General features: G+C 47.9%; 8 protein-coding genes across 8 annotated transcripts; 3 read left to right on the top strand and 5 right to left on the bottom strand.

Moving 5' to 3' along the window:
- Positions 1-499: 499 nt before the first annotated feature.
- CTRU02_213173 (uncharacterized protein) lies at positions 500-1763 on the bottom strand (the record flags this gene model as incomplete). Its single annotated transcript, XM_036721734.2, has 6 exons — positions 500-595; positions 1055-1224; positions 1287-1416; positions 1469-1546; positions 1604-1690; positions 1743-1763. 6 exons carry the CDS (start codon positions 1761-1763, stop codon positions 500-502), a joined length of 582 nt encoding a protein of 193 aa, XP_036586903.2.
- Positions 1764-2369: 606 nt separating this feature from the next.
- On the bottom strand, positions 2370-4227 carry CTRU02_213172 (ATP-binding cassette; the record flags this gene model as incomplete). The annotated part of the gene is made up of 4 exons (XM_036721733.1): positions 2370-2567; positions 2614-2927; positions 2978-4000; positions 4053-4227. The coding sequence occupies 4 exons, from the start codon at positions 4225-4227 to the stop codon at positions 2370-2372; spliced, it is 1710 nt and encodes a 569-aa protein (XP_036586902.1).
- Positions 4228-4956: 729 nt separating this feature from the next.
- On the bottom strand, positions 4957-6211 carry CTRU02_213171 (short chain dehydrogenase; the record flags this gene model as incomplete). The annotated part of the gene is made up of 3 exons (XM_036721732.1): positions 4957-5121; positions 5175-5405; positions 5465-6211. 3 exons carry the CDS (start codon positions 6209-6211, stop codon positions 4957-4959), a joined length of 1143 nt encoding a protein of 380 aa, XP_036586901.1.
- Positions 6212-6985: 774 nt separating this feature from the next.
- On the top strand, positions 6986-8215 carry CTRU02_213170 (uncharacterized protein; the record flags this gene model as incomplete). Its single annotated transcript, XM_036721731.1, has 2 exons — positions 6986-7061; positions 7119-8215. The coding sequence occupies 2 exons, from the start codon at positions 6986-6988 to the stop codon at positions 8213-8215; spliced, it is 1173 nt and encodes a 390-aa protein (XP_036586900.1).
- A 1191-nt stretch (positions 8216-9406) lies between these two features.
- Positions 9407-10468, top strand: CTRU02_213169 (uncharacterized protein; the record flags this gene model as incomplete). The annotated part of the gene is made up of 1 exon (XM_036721730.1): positions 9407-10468. The coding sequence occupies one exon, from the start codon at positions 9407-9409 to the stop codon at positions 10466-10468; it is 1062 nt and encodes a 353-aa protein (XP_036586899.1).
- Positions 10469-10570: 102 nt separating this feature from the next.
- Positions 10571-11667, bottom strand: CTRU02_213168 (amidohydrolase 2; the record flags this gene model as incomplete). The annotated part of the gene is made up of 2 exons (XM_036721729.1): positions 10571-11457; positions 11514-11667. 2 exons carry the CDS (start codon positions 11665-11667, stop codon positions 10571-10573), a joined length of 1041 nt encoding a protein of 346 aa, XP_036586898.1.
- Positions 11668-13289: 1622 nt separating this feature from the next.
- CTRU02_213167 (C6 transcription factor) lies at positions 13290-15555 on the bottom strand (the record flags this gene model as incomplete). Its single annotated transcript, XM_070205987.1, has 5 exons — positions 13290-14073; positions 14138-14233; positions 14292-14384; positions 14444-15142; positions 15260-15555. 5 exons carry the CDS (start codon positions 15553-15555, stop codon positions 13290-13292), a joined length of 1968 nt encoding a protein of 655 aa, XP_070060380.1.
- A 778-nt stretch (positions 15556-16333) lies between these two features.
- Positions 16334-18123, top strand: CTRU02_213166 (lactose permease; the record flags this gene model as incomplete). The annotated part of the gene is made up of 4 exons (XM_036721727.1): positions 16334-16402; positions 16497-16964; positions 17030-17730; positions 17784-18123. The coding sequence occupies 4 exons, from the start codon at positions 16334-16336 to the stop codon at positions 18121-18123; spliced, it is 1578 nt and encodes a 525-aa protein (XP_036586896.1).
- Positions 18124-18391: the final 268 nt, after the last annotated feature.

Raw genomic sequence — 18391 nt, 5'->3', positions numbered from 1 at the left:
AGCTGGACTTAATCAGAACTGCTCTAAAATCCCCTTATCAGATTGGAGTCAATTCATACCTAATACAAATACTGTTGAGGTTTTACATGAAGCCTCATATACTTGGAGTAATCGGTATTTACCATTACTTACATGTATCCAGAAGTAAGTTTGGAATCCCTTCTGAATTGATTCGGAATTGGTTTGGAATGCGTTGAGAACTAATTCAAAAGTACTTAGATGTGCAGAATACGATCGCCATCTTTTAGAGCAGGATACAGTGTTTACAACACTAGGAATCCGGCTTTCCTGGAAAGATGTTTCTATTATTGGCCGTTATAATACAGCTGCAAGCCGTTTACGTAAGTTAAAAATACTTTAATATTTATTAATAATTATTTCTAAATTATTTTAGAACTTAAACGCCAACGCCAGAGGGAATCCCGTGAGCAACTAGATAATGAACGTGTTGAAAGGCTTTTATCAACCCGACTCTTTACGTCTAGTCCCTCAAGGGGTACTAATTCAAGAAGTCCATCCTCAATTCCGAATCGATCCCGAAGTCTTTCAGAAGCGATTCGGAATCGATCCCCTCGTCTTTCCCATGCTTCATCTTCTGGGGTTATTAGGTCAAATACTCTCCAAAGAACATCTATTTCTAACTTAAGAAACGAAATCAGACAGGGACAACAAGATGACTTTGACTTACAGAAGCAAAGTCTAGAATTAGAAGAAAAGCGATTAGAATTAGAAGCAAGAAAACTTCTAGTTGAAAAACAGAAGCTTGAACTACAAGAAAAGGAACTAGAGTTAGCAGAGCGGCGGAGAAGGTTAGGACTTTGATAGCATATAGGATAGGTAGAGAATCGATTCTAAATCATTTCTGTATTGATTTAGAAATGCTTTTTTTTTAAAAAAAAGCTTAAAAACCGAACGCCCCGGGTATCTATAAAGAATTGATTCTAAAGCGGTTCCAAATCGGTCCCGAAAGAAGTCCCAAACTGGTTCCAAACCGATCCTGAATTGATTCAGGCCTCATCTTCTTCATCATCCTCAAAGCGGGCCCAGACCTCACATTCCTGATCGCGAAGGGCGGGAGGACATTCTGAATCGATTCGTAATTAGTTCTGAACTGCACGGCAAGAAGGGGGGGAGGGGTCTGCGCCTTCCGTTTCTTGGAAGGAGTCTGCAGCTCGCTGTCATCGCGAGCGCCGATGGCGATGCCGTGGATGCGGTCGTAGAATTCTATTCATAATCAGTTTAGAACTAGTTCAGAATCGGTACAGAATCAGTTCAGAATCACTTACCAGCTGCATCATCGTTCTCCTCGACGGAGTTCGCGCCGGACTTGCGGCTCTTAACCTTGGCCGGGACCCCGTCGAGCTTGTGCTTCTTGATGTGGTTCTTGAGGTTCGACTCGCTCGAGAACCGCTCCGTCTAATCGATTCGAAATTGGTTCTGAACTGATCCGGAACTGATTCTGAATTACCTTGGTGCACGTGATGCTGCTGGATCTACCACCCCAGCGGCAGTAGAGTTCGCCAGGGGCGAGCTTGACTTCGCCAGCCTGAATCGATTCAGAACTGTTTCTGAATCGTTGTGGAATCGCTTCTGAATCACTTACCTCGTTGAACTCGAAGGGAGGAAGATCCTCCATGCGGTGGTTCTTGCCGCCCTGGAGAAGACCTTCTTTGTAGGTCTTGTAATCGTCCTGATTCTGAATCAGTTCTGAATCGATCCTAAACCGATTCCATTGTACTTACAGAATCCTTGTATGAAGGCATGATGTCGGATTTCTGAACTGATTCGGAAGTAATTAGGAATCGGTGCGCCAGGGGGGGGGGGGGGGGCGCATACGATTTGAAAGGGTTACGGAGGGAAAAGGAAGAGAATCAGAATAGAATAGGGATTTAAATATTAATATGGGGTATGCACCCTAATCAGTAGTGGGACGCAATCAGTAACTGGTCCGTGCACCTGACCGATTAAAAATTCCATGGTCAGGTGGACCCACTTCACCTCAATACAGCCAATCATGAAATTGGTCAGATAGACCCATAATTCATTTAAATAAGTGGGTAATTGGTCAGGTTATCCCCCCCCCCAATGGTCGCCTTGACCATACCCTCGCTACGACGGCAGGTTCGTATTTTAGCCAATCAACTCCGTAATGAAGTCCTTCGAGAGCCAACACTGCGAGCAGCCGTACTAAATAAAACCGCTTACCCCTTTGATGAGGATATCTTCGTCAAATATATCACGAACAGTGTTTGCTTTTAGTTCATACGCTACGCCGTTATCGTCTTAATACATATGTTCTATAAGGCATCTCTTGATGACGCAAATACTAACACATCCACTATGCTGCTTAAACTTTCTTCCCTCCAAACTCAGGCTGCCTTGCCCGAGAACTTCCTTACAAACCCTGACAGCAGGAGCTGAGTACCTAACATAAGTTGGTGCCAGGACAAGTTACCTACTAGCCTTGTTTTAAGTATACCTAAGGTGAACGATATTAAATATCCCACCAAAGCTAGAGCCGCCAATAATTGCCATCGTCGCTTTTTCCCTCTCGGTTTAGTTGTCCCCTAGTTTCTGTGAGCGAGTTTCAGTGGTCTGAAAATATGGACTTACAGTTATCTTCAATTCATCATATGCGGGAAACAGACAACGATACCAGAAGTATGCCTGGAAGTAGGGATATGTTGATGCATTCCACTTTTTCTTCTCATCAGACCCCCTCAGGTACCAGCTATTGCACCCTGTGGCCCAAACGGTGTTCTGCAAGTCTCGTTGCAATTGGTTCACATAATGTTCCTCTGCCTCTTTTTTGACCTCTACGGTTGTACTTTGATCATCTAAAAGAGGCTTTATAATACGCAAGACATAGTTGATGGAATTCTCCGCTGCGATTATGGTTGATGTGTGCCCAGTTAAAGAATTCGGGCCTGCGGAAACAGTTAGCTCGTAGCATACTGAATCTGTACTGACAACTTACCCAAAAGGATGAAAAAGTTGGGAAAGTTGTTGACAAGAGTGCAGTTGTATGCCTCTGAACCGCCAAACGACTCCCAGTGTTGGTCAATTGTCTCACCACCACGCCCCACGATGTTCAATCCTCCAACTGCATTATTTGTCTCGAAACCATTTGCAATGACAATTATGTCAGCTTCTATAACGCCATTTTTGGTTCGAATACCTTCCGGTATGATTTCGAGCACCGGATCATCCAGCAGAGTCAGATCCTCTGCATGCAAACTCTCGAGGTAACCGTTATCGAATATGCGACGTTTGCAGCCGAGTTCGAAATCCGGAATCAACTTTTTATGATATCTTTCTGGAGCCATCTTCTTCATATATGTCTCTGCATGGGCTTGAGCCCTTTGGCGGTAGCTGGTCCCAGACCTAGTCATGTAAAATCCGCGGAGGGCATTCTCTGTCCAGACGAATATCAAGAATCGTTGGATCATCATGGTGCCCGGGATGTTTCTGAATACCGCTTTCATAACATTTGTGGTTTTCGAGTCCACTGGTGGTAGGACCCAGTGTTTCGTACGGATGACTTGCGTTAGATGCTTCGTTTTGCTTACAATAGCAGGGATAATCTGCGAGGCGGTACAGCCATTGCCGAAGACAACGACCTTTTGACCGTCGATTTTGACATTTTTGTCCCAGCGGGACGAGTGGAAGATTTGGCCCTTGAATTTTTCTGACCCTGGGACATCAATAGGTCTCGGCTTCATCAGTTGGCCTGTTGCAGAAAAGAGGAATTGACATTCGTGGAGTGTGACGGTGTCATCCTCATTTCGCCGTATCGTCATCTGCCATCTCTTGCGCTCCTCCATCCATTCGCATCGCTCGACATTAACGTTGAAAGTCATCTTGTCTATAAGTTCATACTTCTTCGCAACATCGTTGAGATATTCCCATAGCTCATCATGTGGCGGTAAAACCCGAGTCCAGTTGGGGTTGGGCTCGAACGAGAAGCTGTATAATGCGCTCGGAACATCGCAAGCACAGCCTAGTTATTAGACTGGTCAGAAGGTTTCTATTGAGAGCATCATTCAACATACCCGGGTACCTATTGACAAACCAAGTGCCGCCGAGATTACTGTTTCGCTCGAAAAAGCGAATATCGTCTATGCCATACCACCTCCTTAGTGAAGCCCCCAGCCCGATGCCCGAGAATCCGGTACCGATGCAAGCGAACTGGGTGTAGCTAGCCACTTTTGAATTTGTTGATGTCATGTTAATTCATCGGGGGGATTTGAGATCTAGGTAAGTTAAAGTTTCATGGGTGAAGAACAAGTATCAGAAGAAACCTCGAAAAAGGTATTTACCACGCCCACCGGCTGTTTTAAGAGTCAAAGACGCGCCTTGCCACCGGCTTTATATGAATGCGGGGTTCAAACATGCCGTACTACGTAGTACATGATGCAGAGTCTTGGTTTGTGCTACTTATTCTAGCCTCGGCTTGTTCAGTTGTTCCGGAATTCTCGTCCGATATTCACCAGCTAACCCATGCGAGATATGTTGACTCATCGAACAGCAAATGATCACATTCCATTGACGTGCGGGACATGAGGTGTTCGAGTTTGTGGAATATTTTCGCAACTTTGGCCAAAGGTAAACAAGGGAGCACGGTTAAGTCTGTGATTAAAGTGATTCGACATTCATTACGAAGTCTTTCAGAGAGGTTTTTCCGACCCCGCTGCCAGTAGGCCGAATGAATATGACAGGCTTTTGCATCTCAATTAACCCACCTACACTGCAAACTGCTATACTACCTCGGTTCTAAAAACATGGTAGCTGCTTAATACTAATGTTTGTCGTACGAATTTTGGTTTGTCCTGTAGCACTGATGGCGAACTAATTGATAGTAACGTTACATGCCGTCTTTCAAATTGCTTGTTCGCTTGATATGCATAAATCGTCCTAGGTAATTACTGTTACACAGACATGACAAATGGATGCTGATCACAGCTCCTCCATTTTTCTATCGTTTTTTGCACTATTGACAGTTGTTCTCAGTTCGAAACGCCCTGTGGCACTATCAATCTTCTGCCGCGGCGTGTATGTAATATCTTTGGCGCTTGCAGTCGTCTCCCGAACCAGGCGCCACAGCCATTCAGGTCCTGCTCTCTGATTTGAACATCATCAGCTCTGCAAATCAGTATGCGGTGCAGCAAACTTACCAAAGCAGTAACCAGAGACATGAGTCTTGGCAAGTATATTGTGCCGCCGTATCCACTGTAAAGAGCATTGGCAATTGCTTCGCCAACAGTGTCTACATGAAGTAATGGTATCATAAAATGAGGCTGGCCCGGGTTGAATGGAACGAGTGGCGTTCGTATGAACCCAAAAATGGCTAGTGTCTGCCGAACCTTGAGTGCTTTGTGAATGTATTTTAACTCTAGTTGAAGAGCCTGAAGGTTGTCTGTCAGTCATAACTCATCCTACAGTAGAGTAAGACAATTTGGTGTACCTCATGCATAGCTGTAAGCCCAGCTTTAGTTGCGGAATAATCGGCGATTTTAAGTGGTGGTACAACAGAGCTCATTGACCCAATGTTGACGATATGCCCATGGTTTTGACGAACCATTGAGGGCAGAAACTCTTTTGTTAGCAGGAACGGTGCAATGAGATTCGTTTTAACGGTCAGATCGATATCGGCGTATGAACCTTCCATAATGCTCACTCCTCTTGCGATTCCAGCATTGTTGACAAGGACCGTGGGATCTCCAACCTTGTTTCGGATGTCATCGCAAAGGTTTTTAAGAGCTAGCTTGTCGGTAAGATCACACTTGAAGTAGTGAATCTGAGATTCCCGGGGAGGTTCCCATGATAACGGCGCGAGATCGACAATGACAATGGTTGCTTTTGGGTTTCTGGAAAGGATGTGCTGTATTATGCTGGCCCCGATACCGCTGCTTCCGCCGGTCACGACGATGATTTCATTGTCCCAGTCCCATGTTTTATCGGTAACCCAGTTGTTGGCTGACCATTTGTTGAGATAGTCTGTTGTCGAGAGGACAACGCTTGCAAGAGCTGCCAAATATACCATCTGCTGAAGCTTTCCAGCTCCGAGTCCAGATATTATAGTTTTACCGTGGCTTCGTGATGATGCAGCCAGATAACCTGCGATAGGAATGATCAAAAATGGGTTAAGAATTGATTTCCTGACCCATTGGGCGATAACATCTATTGTAAAACCTTCCCGTGAGAAAGCCATCGTTGCATTCTGCTGCTTTTCCTTCATAGCGGTGGAGTGGCAATACTTTGAGAGGGATTGAATGATTTTCAGTACTAAGGAACATTTCAAGTTTTTCATAGAGGGTTATTTCTTCGATTTTGTAGTCAAATCGAACATGTTTCAACATGAAGCGAATACAGCTCCAATCCCTGTATACCGTGTCCTATGAACTGCCAAGCCGAGGCAATTCAGTATACCACGAGATCAGACTGGCCGATCTGTTGCCGATAATGTGCCAGAGCATGAGCTTCCGGGATCCGTGCTTCTGTTTACGGCATGTCAAATGAGGGGGCCAGCAAACATAGCAAGCGAGTGCCAGCCAAGCAAGGACCTAAACCTGACTGGGATATGGCTATTTGATGCACCAGTTGCAAGACAGAAACAACTGGTGTGGCTTGTAAACGAGTGCGAGAATTGGTTGACGCAGCTCTTCCCTTTATTCATGCCTCGGTCGGGGCATTCGGTACTTCACGTTGACACTTTTCCCCGTGGGCTCTTGCGAACGGACATCCCACTGACATTCTGTGCAGCACTACAGGTCCCTTGCATCAGGCAGTCCACTTCAACTGCGTCGAAGAAGTATCAGTGCCACTGGAAGTTTTGTGCTTTCTGTCTACTCACCGTCCACATCATCATCTTGGCCCATTTAACCCACCTGTTCAACTGGTTTGATGATACTTTACACCAGACGAACCTTGATAAGTTTACATCTTGAATAATTTTCATATTGCGACCGTGGCAATATCGCACATGATGTCAGTACGCGTGTCGAGGCCTCAGCTGTCATTATCTGAGAAAGGACACTTGGTCCTACGGCTGATGTTCCGTGGTATGTTATCTCAAAATAATCTTGAAATGGTCACGCCGTTGATGAGTTCATGCCCAGCTCCACTCCAATTCATTCTCAACTTCATCTATGGAGTGCCCTTCGCCATTGCGCGAGGCATTCCCCCCCGCTTCTTTGTCTTCTGTGCCCTCTACCGCTTCGTGCTGGGCTGCATGCGGCCGCGGGAGATCCAATTTCTCAGTTCACCCTCTCTCAGGACCTACGAGAGATGGATCGAGAAGAAGAGGAAAGCACATCCAGAACATGCCGATAGGCTGACTAGGGACGTCGAAATGCTCCCAGATAATGATGGATCAGTAATGTGGCTGGGAAACCGGAAAAAGGCCACGAAATTTGTTCTCTTTTTCCACGGCGGTGGATATGTCGTGCCGTTGCTCCCAGGCCATGTCGAGTGGTGTTGGCAAGCTTACGTCGCCGCCGGTCCTGGAGCGAATGCCGAGGTAGCCGTCGCAATTCTGCAATATACCCTCGTTCCCGAAGCGCGGTATCCGACGCAGCTCCGGCAAGGCATCGCGGCCCTCAATCACCTTCTCCAGTCTGGGATCAAACCGAGTGATTTGATCATCGGTGGTGATTCGGCGGGTGGTAATTTGGCGTCTCAAGTCATCCGCCACATTTGCCATCCCTGCCACCTGGAAATCCCACCCATTAGTCTCAACGGGCGCCTCGCGGGCGTATTTTTGGTTTCACCTTGGCTCAGCAGCAAAGTTACTGCGGCTGCATTCCGTGAAAACAATTACGTTGACATGCTCACCAGAAAATGCATGTCTCACGCCACAGCAGAGTTGCTTCATCCTCGGTTCCCCGCCAAAACGAAGTCCGATGAGAGTGACTTGGCCATGGCAATGCCTATGGACGGAGACCTTACTTGGGTAGACGATATAACAATCGCGACTAAGAGTCTCTACATCACCGGTGGTCAACAAGAAGCATTCAGAGATGATATTCGGTCGTTCGCGGAGCATATCAGTTGCAGCAAAAACGACCTAGATTTGCTTGTTGAACTGGCAGAACGTGAAGCTCATGACTTCATCCTGCTTGAAGGCCAAATTGGACGTGTTGGAGACGCGACAGTTAGAATGAGGAACTGGGCTGCAGCTCAGTTAACTTCTGGACTTGGGCAGAATTCATCGTGATCTTCAAGACTTGTCAATTGGTCCGGGATTGCACCTTCGTAGCCACGCGGGGTAACACAGCCAATCTCACAAATTTAGCGTCATCTACAGTTTCATGGACGGAGGAGAAGCGTCTGGAGTTTTGCGGTGAACTATGAACTGTGAAGTTAGTGTGGTCATATTCTCTCAGCAACTATTCAAGAGCTTTAACCCATCGCACCTTAGTTAACCACCATCATATCCTCAATACCACATCGGCCAAGGCTTACTTCTTGGAAGTGCTTGGATGATATCCTATCACTGAGTCTTTCTCCTCTTTGCTGTAAACGTTCTAGCACTCAAATATAACCTCACCAACCCTCATCCACTTTCTTTTGGGTGCGTATAAGTTGGCGACGAGCGTTTCTGCAATCAAAGGGGGCCCCAAAAGATGCTGTGTACACAAACTTTACGGCTGGCCTCCTGCTCTGTTGAGCTTCGAGTGTATTGACTCACTATTCGATTGAATATGACAATACAACGAGACACATCTTTCTATTTCAGTTTTCGTGCTTTTGAAATAGGGAGGCGTTCTGGTAAAAATCATCATAATGTTTGAACTATTCTTATTCAACTACTCATCTCTACATCACTAAGGAATCATATTAAACTCGTTTTAAGTTTCTTACATTTTAACATCATCACTTACCTTGATTAAATGCTGAGTAAGACAATAGAAGGTCATCCACACATTCAGTAATGTAGACAAGGCTGGGCTTTCATTGCTCTGCCATAATTCTGTGCTACCAAGTTCCAAATTCATGCTGAATAGATCTCAAAACTAAGGACATTGTTTGTGTGAGACTCCCATGGTTGAAGTCTGAAAAGCCCCTGTCATTTTTTGATTGTAGCCTATCAAACCCTTGTCGACGTCCGTAAAAAACCATCGGTTAGCCATCTCAATGAGGAATGATTTTGTCTGCCTCCCGCACCACCTTCTCAAAATAGATAGTCATCTACCAATGATTTTGCCAAGGCGTGCCTGTTGGAGCGGGGTGACAAACAGGCCAACGCGTCGCGTCAACTTCCTCCATAGGACCGCAAACAACGCAGTATCAAGGAAACTTCAGCAAAAACATTGCGTGCTTTAAATCTTCCTCCGCCGATTTTATCGATATCAACCGTCTATCTCTTGTTCACTAGTCATTAAAGTCACGAACACTCGCAGACATCATGTCTAAGCTCCCTCCAAACCACCATCCCCTCGACTGCACCTACAACCGAGACGATGTTGTCGCAGGGCTTACTCAATATTATTTGGCCCTAACCAGTATGGCCTATATCCCGGCATCTTATATCGACTTCCCTCCCCCAGGAGGCTGGACCGACATGGAGCTTGACATTGGTGCCCTTCGTGCTCTCCAACGCTCTGAGAAAGTGATTGATTTGCTGCGCCATCTTCCGTATCCGAGAGCTATGCAGGATGGACCACGCCCAGGTCCATGGAACGTCGCACCACAATCAAAAGCCGTGCGTTACCTCCGCCACATGGGTGACTTTTGCCGGTGGTCAGACCGCGGCGATGCGGGGCTCTTAGAGTTAGCAGCTCTTCAACTCAGTGAGACCCCAGCCGGACCGATGAACCTACCTCCGGACGTCGTAGCACTTACCTTCGGCGACCATTGGAAACCGACGGCTAGTACCAAGCCGTTTTGGTGGATTGTTGACTGCGGTCGCGGGGTCATTTCGCCGTTCCAAGAGAGAGTTTACAGCGTCGGGAAGGTCCCTCGTAACAAGCCATGGCGGACAGCTCAGTCCTACCCTGCGGCGAACTTTTTCGCACAGCTTCTAGCCGAGTTGGGGTCAAATCTGATCCCGGTACCGCCGACGGAAGAGCTCGATGCTGACGTCTTGAGCCGTTCTTCACTGCACACGACCGAACCGTGGGATATCTATCAGCGACACGGTTGGCCGGGCGAAACCTTCCGCCATGATGAGTGCATCATTGCGTTGCAAGCCTATCGCCGACGGGTTCACGAAGAAGAACAGCATCGTATATCTCAAGACGTAGATGATGCGGATGATGAAGACTTTGAAATGGAAGACAGTGACGATGATATGGAGCAAGACGTGGGGACCTCTGGACTCGAGGATGCTGTCGCAGACATGGAAGTTGACGATTTGAGCGCCGAGGCTGCTGCTTTACGCGCCGATATGTCTCCTGAGGAGCGGGAGAGGTTTGATCGACACCAATTGGGAAATCAGTTGCCTTTTGATTGGATTGACTCCGAATAAAAGATACACTTCTCCCGGTCACGCTGGTTACAATAAATGGATAAAACTTGTATCGCCAAACACAGTAGACGCCAATCTGATAACACTGAAATACTAAAGCGTTTATATTTTCGAAACGGCTCTCCTGTCTAGATGTACTTTGAAATCCCAGTCGATTTGTTGATTCTGTTGATGCTTTGTCAAAAGGCGACGCGAATTCTGGCGCACAATGTGAGGTGTTATTACTCTTCCTCGGGGCTCAGTTGTGACGAAGGCACTGTACAATTGGACTTGCTTGCCAATGACGGATGGAGGACAATAGGGAAAGTCAGAACCGAACAGTATATGTGACGGAGCCGCAAAGTCAAGCAATCCGTTAAGCTGAGCTGAGCTGCAACTTAGGGCTATATCGTAGTAGAACCGGGAAAATGTTTCCTTAGCTGTTCCAAAGTCGATTGACATCATCTTTTTGACTGAATGGCTTTGTAGACTGCCCATGATTCTGTTGGCTATGAAGGGCAGAGTCCCACCTGCATGGGACAAAATCACATCAACATCGGGACATTTGCTCAGTGTTCCGGTTAAAACAAGATCAACCGCCGTTCGAGTGGTCGCTAAAGGATAATCGACGATTGGCTGCGGAAGGTTGCTGGCGATATGCCGCGGTTCAACTTCGAGGGATGTTGGGTGGATGAAAACTAGTGCCTTGTAGGACTGTAACCTCTCCCAAATGGGTTGAAATTGCCGATCCCCCAAAAGCTTTCCTCCGTAAGACGTGAAGACGGTTACGCCGAAGCAAAGCTTCTGATGTTGGTAAAGAAATTCCAACTCTGCAATAGTGCCCTCAACGTCCTGCCAGTCTGGCAATACACCAAAGAAACCAAGCCTTTGTTTAGCTTCTGTTCGTCTCGTTTGTTCGGCCAAGTATTGGTTCAAGTCGCGAGTAAGCTTCAGTGCAACCTCCCCAGTTCCAGCGATCGAGACACCTGGAGCTGAGACTGACAATATTGCTGGGCCACCCGCATGAGCTTGTGCACAAAAAATACATTTACACAGTTTAACTCACCAACTGAAGTTCCGGTGGCGTTGATGGACTCCAACGTAGCCCCGAAAGACCACTCAGGAGATGGAAACCCGGACGGGTCGCCTCCAGCCGCTTCAATGGCGTCAACATAGGCCGGCGGCAAGACATGGATGTGAGTATCTATGAGATCTGACATTTTAGTGTTTCTTGGAATGTGTCTTTTGGTCATGAGCTGATGTCAGAAGATTCAGTCATCAAGTGAGTGAAAATATTTCGGACATTAGGCACCAAAAAGGTGAGGAAGGTGGGAGTGGGCTCAATTGCCGAAAACACTAATTGTATGGACGAAAGGTCCGTGAATACAAAGACTGTTGCTCAATCATAGTGGCCAAAGACCGATGTTGGACTGACTCGCGACAAATTTGAGTTCCATGACGTAGCTTTTACTTTGTCATGCTGACTTCGCTAGCAATTTTACCCAGTTGGCGTGATCGACCGGGACCGGGGGTGGCAAGGCAGCTCTGCTGTCATTAATTCGTCTATGAGAGACCATGAAACCATCGTGACTGTCAATCGAGATGGTCATCAATTATGCTATGGGGGCATTATATAGATTACTTGAAGGTTTGCCAGTAAGGTTTGGAATTCATTTTGATAGGGGCAGTCCTAAAAGTACTCGATATCTCTACCTGTGTCGTCTCACTCCGAGCTCAATAGCGTGCATATATTCCCAAATATCGTAGCCCACATATGAATTTGGGTAAATGGCCAAAGCTTTATTTGAACAATGGTTTGGCTGAAACGCATTGACCATCATACTAGGGTTAAAGCAGATCTTTTTTGAGTCAAGGTGATTCATCTTTCCCATTGCAAATTGGATTGCACGTTCAATAAATCTCACCATAGACATTCTTGTAAATCGTAAGAGAACTTTTGCAGAGAAAAATGAGCGTTTGAGATGCGATGCAAATTGCAAGAGTCAAATTGCTGGAAAACTGCTGAAGTACATTCATTCCTTCAACGCCCGTGCATGGTTTTCAACGGCGAAGACACATGTGAGACACGTCAGATGGTCCGTGAGACCTACGTTGATTTCCTCGACCTTACCAAGACATTCTCGGTACACCGAGATCATAGGTTTGGCGGCCTAGGGAACCTCGAATCTCTCAAAATCTCGGGGAAGTCAGCGTACAAGATTGTCAGGGTCTGTACACGGGGAGCTAGGCCGATGGGGCAATCGGGGAGTATCGCCGACTCCTGGTGTGCTTCCCTGAACTGGAAACACCGGTAAAGGGTCGGGCATTGCTCCCGAGAGGCGTGGGCTTGGGCAAACCTTGCAACTACGCACTATAGCTCTGGTCTCGGCTTTTACGGCTGTAGCCGTTCACCTTGCGCCTATGAGACTAAATAACTTTGATCAGAGGTCACTCTGCAGGAGCAAAGTCAACAGGATACGCTAATGCTGGTAAAGTCTACAGCTATGTTGTTGACAACCGTGAGTACCGGACGGCACGAGTTCCCGATTCAATCGTTCATCGGGGTCAAGACCGATGAATCTTTCTCCCCGAGAGACTTTACAGTACCATGCCTAAGGCAATGTGATGTTACTTCATCAGGATGCAAGGGAGAAGCTTCTAAGCTTGTAAACGAGCTTTTTGATCATACCTTAACCGTAACTAGTGTGGGTCTTCGCAAAGAGCTGCCGCATCTGTAGACTGGCAATACAGCTATCCAGCTCAAACCATGGTGGCATGGGCATGTCCCTTGTCACGTTTTGACTTTAATGACAACTATATACCAGGCTAATGGCCTCATAAGCTATACGGAGAACTTGGCAAGTGCCCAGTCTAGGACCCTGGCGCAGTCACTTATGCCTCCCTCCTCATATTCCCAGCAGTTTGACAAAATCTCCTTCTGTGCCAAGATTGATCTTTTCCAGTTTTGAGGATAAACCATCCTTGATGGCATGTTTAAGGATGGTACGGTTTGGGCTCGTTCCGCTGCTGTTAAGATTAAAGAGCAAGTGACGAAACCTCTTAACTGCAGCCAAAGCCCATGATGAGGCGTTGAAGATACAGCCTGGATTCTAAGTAAACAGTACTGCAAGCCTCTAGAGGCTATTTCCGCAACTCTTGTGACCATGTGTTCCGATACAGTGATGCCAATTGATATAGTTGATGCAAGCTGCACAAAAGGCCGGCACAACAGTTCTCTCATAACAAGGTATCTGCCACGGAGCATTTGGCAAATGTCATCTGCTAGTGGGGAAACATCTCCATTGGGGATTTGAAAAGATATCGGTGGGGGCAATGATTCGTACCAGTCGGTCAGCTGGGCATCAAAAACCTCGAAGACTTCGAGCATCCGATCAATACCATGCTCTGTGGGGTGTGGCGGGGTGCGCTTTTGGGCATGTACGATGCGATTCATAAGACGCCTCGCGGAGATCTCGGCAATATAGTAATACCAGGATCTCTGCTCCATCATGAGCGTTTTGTTTTCAAGATTCATCACCCCCAGCGTCGGTGGGGAAGGAAAACTGTACGGATAGTCCACTCCAGCCAAAATTGAGCCAGGAAGTGAAAGTTCGAAAGCGAGCTCGCTAATTTTACATTAGATGATGTAAAATACGAGATACGCGAGGTGAAGTCAGTCCATGCACTTACCTTTCTGACTTGAAGCACGTGAAGTACAAAGTCTGTTCTATTGATAATGACTGGGGGTATTCCGGTGTCTCAGCTTTTCCGGCGGGCATTGTCATCCTTGATGTGGGGATTAGCTCATTGAAACAGTGTTCTCCTCGGTGTGTCGAGCTCTTACTTGGCAGTGAGCGCAGTAGTATACCATGTGTTGCTCGCCATACTGAAACATTTCCATGCTTGTAAGGGATCCATGTTGTACATGTGCCATATCCTGCGTTGGTCAGTCTTCACTGGTCAAGCTTAATCAGGAATCATGGAAGCGGTGCATACCCTGCAAGGCAAAGACATTGTACAGACTCCCACCCTGGCTGACCCATAGAAAAGCCCAGTCGCTTTTCCGCAACGGACCAATACCTAGACGCAAGGTGACGGTTAGGTTCCACAGAGTAACCGCGAGGTGTTCCACTTGGTGTCCGTTGTCCTGGTCTCTGGGATATAGCTCCAAGGGCACATGTAAGCGCGACGAGGCACGTGGCAGCCGACCAGTCAGGACCGTTTTCAGCTACCTGCTTCAGCATTTGACGAAGCATAGACGCGTCGATAACAGGATTCATAGGATGGACATTAGCCAAGAATAAATCTATCAGTCTGGATAGTTCGTAGAACTCCATGGCTGGCGGTGATCTAGGGGAGAACACTTCGCCTCGTGGGGAGGCATGGCTGAATGGGTCTATCGCAAAGGGTACCGGCTTGGGAAATATCGGCCACTCAAGTACAGAGTCCAGGCCGGCAGTGTCCGAAAGCGAAAGTTGCCCGGTTCTGTGTCCATCAAAGCCACTGCCATCTTGACCAGGTAGAAGGTTCTCGTGACGCCCACCCTGGCCGGTTGGACTGTCTGGATAATCGCTAGAGTCACGGGACAGGTCGCGGCTCAGCTGAGGGATAGCGCGGAAATTCTCCTCATTGCGTTGGATAAGGTTGGTCAGGTTTTCTATTGCACCGAGGAGCCGCGGGCCCACGCTTTGGCACCTGGTGGCCACCACAAAACCATTAGTAGGAGTCCGATATATCCTACCTTGCCCAGTCCCAAAATAGATTTACGGAACGGAACAGAGCTTCTCTGCAGGACTTGAGAAGGCAACTTACAATGACATAGCCGGGGTCGAGTCTTCTATGTAAGTACATGTTGCGCCGACTCTCCTGCAATAGCCGCATATCGGGCGATCGTTATCGCATTTTGTCTTCCGCCCACGACATGTCTGGCAGGCGGAGGATGCGCGGGACCATGTTCTCTGCTTCGGAATCCTGGGATCTACCTGTTCGATATGGCCCTGATCAACACTAGGACGAACGAAAGGAGGCGAGCCGCCGCCAGTCATATGTCCCATGTCGGGGAGACCCCGAATGGTGTCCATCCTCATCCTCTTTGGTGGTGGATCCATTGCAACAATGGGTGACCTGTTGGAACGACGTTCTTCGGAAGTATCTCGTGTCGGGGAGAAGAGCGACGGAGTTGGGGGGAGAGGAGATCTCGAGTTTAATTATTGTGCAGCACTGATCCCTCAGCTCCCCGCAGAACCGTTTCAGAGCTAGCGCAAAGGCCACAGGGAACATTTTTGGGTTCAGGATTTCTACCATGACTCGCCTATCCGTAACTCAGAAAGTCTAATCACAGGCAACTTAGTAATCGGGGAAGTTCCCCGGTGAAAATTCTGGAAGAAGCCTCCTAGATGCCATTGCTTGTCGGTGAGCCTGATTTTGCTAATGAATCTTCATGATGGCTCACCGAGACTCCAGGTTGCGGACGGCGTTAAACATTCTCTTAAGTCCTAGTGTACTTGGCGTTCATCCCCACAGAGCTGTCATCCGACTCCCGAGTTCCGTCAAAGAACCTTTCCCTCGGGACCTCAGGTACGCCACCTGGACAAACTAGCAGACGCGCAAAGTTGGGGAAGAATCCACAGCCCGTGGGGAAACAGCATTCCCTTGGGAGTAACTGGGGTAGACAGGGGCGATGGCTACAACAGGCACTCTTCCGAGACTAAGGAAGCCAATGACTCTTTGAAATCTGCATATATCTTCTCTCTCCCACTCGCAAACTCTAATGGCTACCTGGTGATCCTTGGCTCGGCGACTTCACTGATCCCAAAGTCAGTTGCAACGGTAGCAAAGGATCGACAGCTTCCAGTACAACTCAAGTGCAGCCCGACCAAATCCAAGATGGGCTTCTCCAAGCCGAAACCTACCAAAGAAACGGCCGAGCAGGCCGTGGGTTCCGACTTAACAGCAGTATGTTCTAGCCTCCCAATCTCCAAGGCTATGCCAAAACTAGATGACATGCCTCGAAGAATACGTGACAATAAACTCTAACGTTTGACGCAAGGTCCTGCCCGAAAACCCTGCACCATGGTACCGCACCAGGCACCTGCTTCTGCTTAACCTGACACTCCTGGTTCCAATGTTTTCGTCAGCTTCGGTTGGCTTCGACGGAGCCATGATGAACGGTTTGCAGACGCTGGTGACATGGCGCGGCTACTTTGGTAACCCAAGCCCACCGGTCCTCGGAACAATGAACGCCGTCTATCCCATCGGCAAAATCATGGGCTTGATTCCCACAACCTGGCTGGCAGACAAGTATGGAAGAAAGACGCCTATGTGGGTGGGATTCTTCCTCCTTCTTCTAGGCGCTGCTCTCCAGGGCGCGAGTGTCAGCCTACCCATGTTCATTGTCTCACGTTGGCTGCTTGGTGCTGCCACAGCTTTCATTGCGCAACCTGCGCCGATTCTTGTCACCGAGCTTGCTTATCCGACTCAGCGTGGCAAGATCAGTGCGCTTTACAACACTTTCTTCGTAAGTTGCGCTCCCTTAAGTCTACCTCCAACTACCCGAAGCTTGGCCTAATCTGATCTTTACAGTTCTTTGGGGCTATTCTCGCCGCTTGGTCCACCTATGGTACCTTCCGTCTGCCCTCGAGCTGGAGTTGGAGAATCCCGTCCATCTTGCAGGGTGCTCTCCCTGCAATTCAGTGCGTCTTCTTCTACTTCGTGCCCGAGTCTCCAAGATGGCTGGTTGCCAACGGAAAGACCGACGTTGCTCGAGAGGTCCTTATTCGCTACCATGCCGGCGGTGATGCTTCCTCACGTCTTGTCGAACATGAGATCAAGGAGATTGAAGAGAACCTCCGCATTGAGATGGAGGCTTCGAAAGAATCTTCCTACCTCGACCTCCTCAAGACTGCTCCCAATCGCCGACGTACCCTCATCGCAGTCATTGTCGGTCTCGGTGCTCAATGGTCGGGGTCTGGAGTAATCAGTTACTATCTTACTCTCGTTCTCAACACGGTCGGCATTACCGCGACCAAAGACCAAGCCCTCATCAATGGACTTCTGCAGGTCTTCAACTGGATCGCAGCCGTCTTCGCTGGTGCTATGATGGTCGACCGTATCGGCCGTCGCAAGCTCTTTCTCATTTCGACTGCCGGTATGCTGGGCTGTTACGTCATATGGACCATCCTCACCAGTGTCTTCGCGAGAACCAAGGACGACAAAGCCGGTTACGCCGTGGTAGCGTTTATCTTCATCTATTACTTCTTCTACGATATAGCCTACAGCCCCTTGTGAGTATTTACACATCAAAAGTTTCAAGACCAAAAAGTGCTGACAATTATAGGTTGATGTGCTACCCAGTCGAGATTATGCCGTACACATTGCGCGGAAGGGGACTGACAATATCCCTGGGATCAACATTCGTGGGTCTCATCATTGGCCAATTTGTCAATCCTATTGGAATGGCAAACTTGGGATGGATGTATTACATTGTCTTCTGCTGCATCTTGGCTGTTCTTTTGGCTCTCGTCTGGTTCCTTTTCCCTGAGACGAAGGGACGCAGCTTGGAGCAGATTGCTGAAGTCTTCGAGGGCAAGAAGCACTCCATTGGTGACAAGCTCATCGGACAAGAAAAATTGGAAGACTTTGTGGAAGTCGAGAATGTGCCCGACAGGAAGGTTTGAACGGTAGCTGAACTCTATTGTCGTGATGGCCTCCTTTTTAGAGTACATACATGACCATGTGACAACAGCGTTAAACACCGTTCCACCTGCCTTTCCGGAGGCAGTCTAGGCCTTAATAAGTTAACTTCCAGAACAAGACCACAGTCATCCGATTAAATTGTCCACAAGGCCGTATCATGCCACTTTATCAGTAACTTGATGTGATTTGGAGAGTCGTCTCCGCTTGTTGTTCTAGATCGTGTTCGTAAATGTCTAAAATCCCAGAGGC

Source organism: Colletotrichum truncatum (genome assembly GCF_014235925.2).
Source record: "Colletotrichum truncatum strain CMES1059 chromosome Unknown Contig_0009, whole genome shotgun sequence".
In the NCBI taxonomy this organism is placed as follows: Eukaryota; Fungi; Ascomycota; class Sordariomycetes; order Glomerellales; family Glomerellaceae; genus Colletotrichum; species Colletotrichum truncatum.
This window is presented reverse-complemented; position numbering and strand designations above follow the sequence as displayed.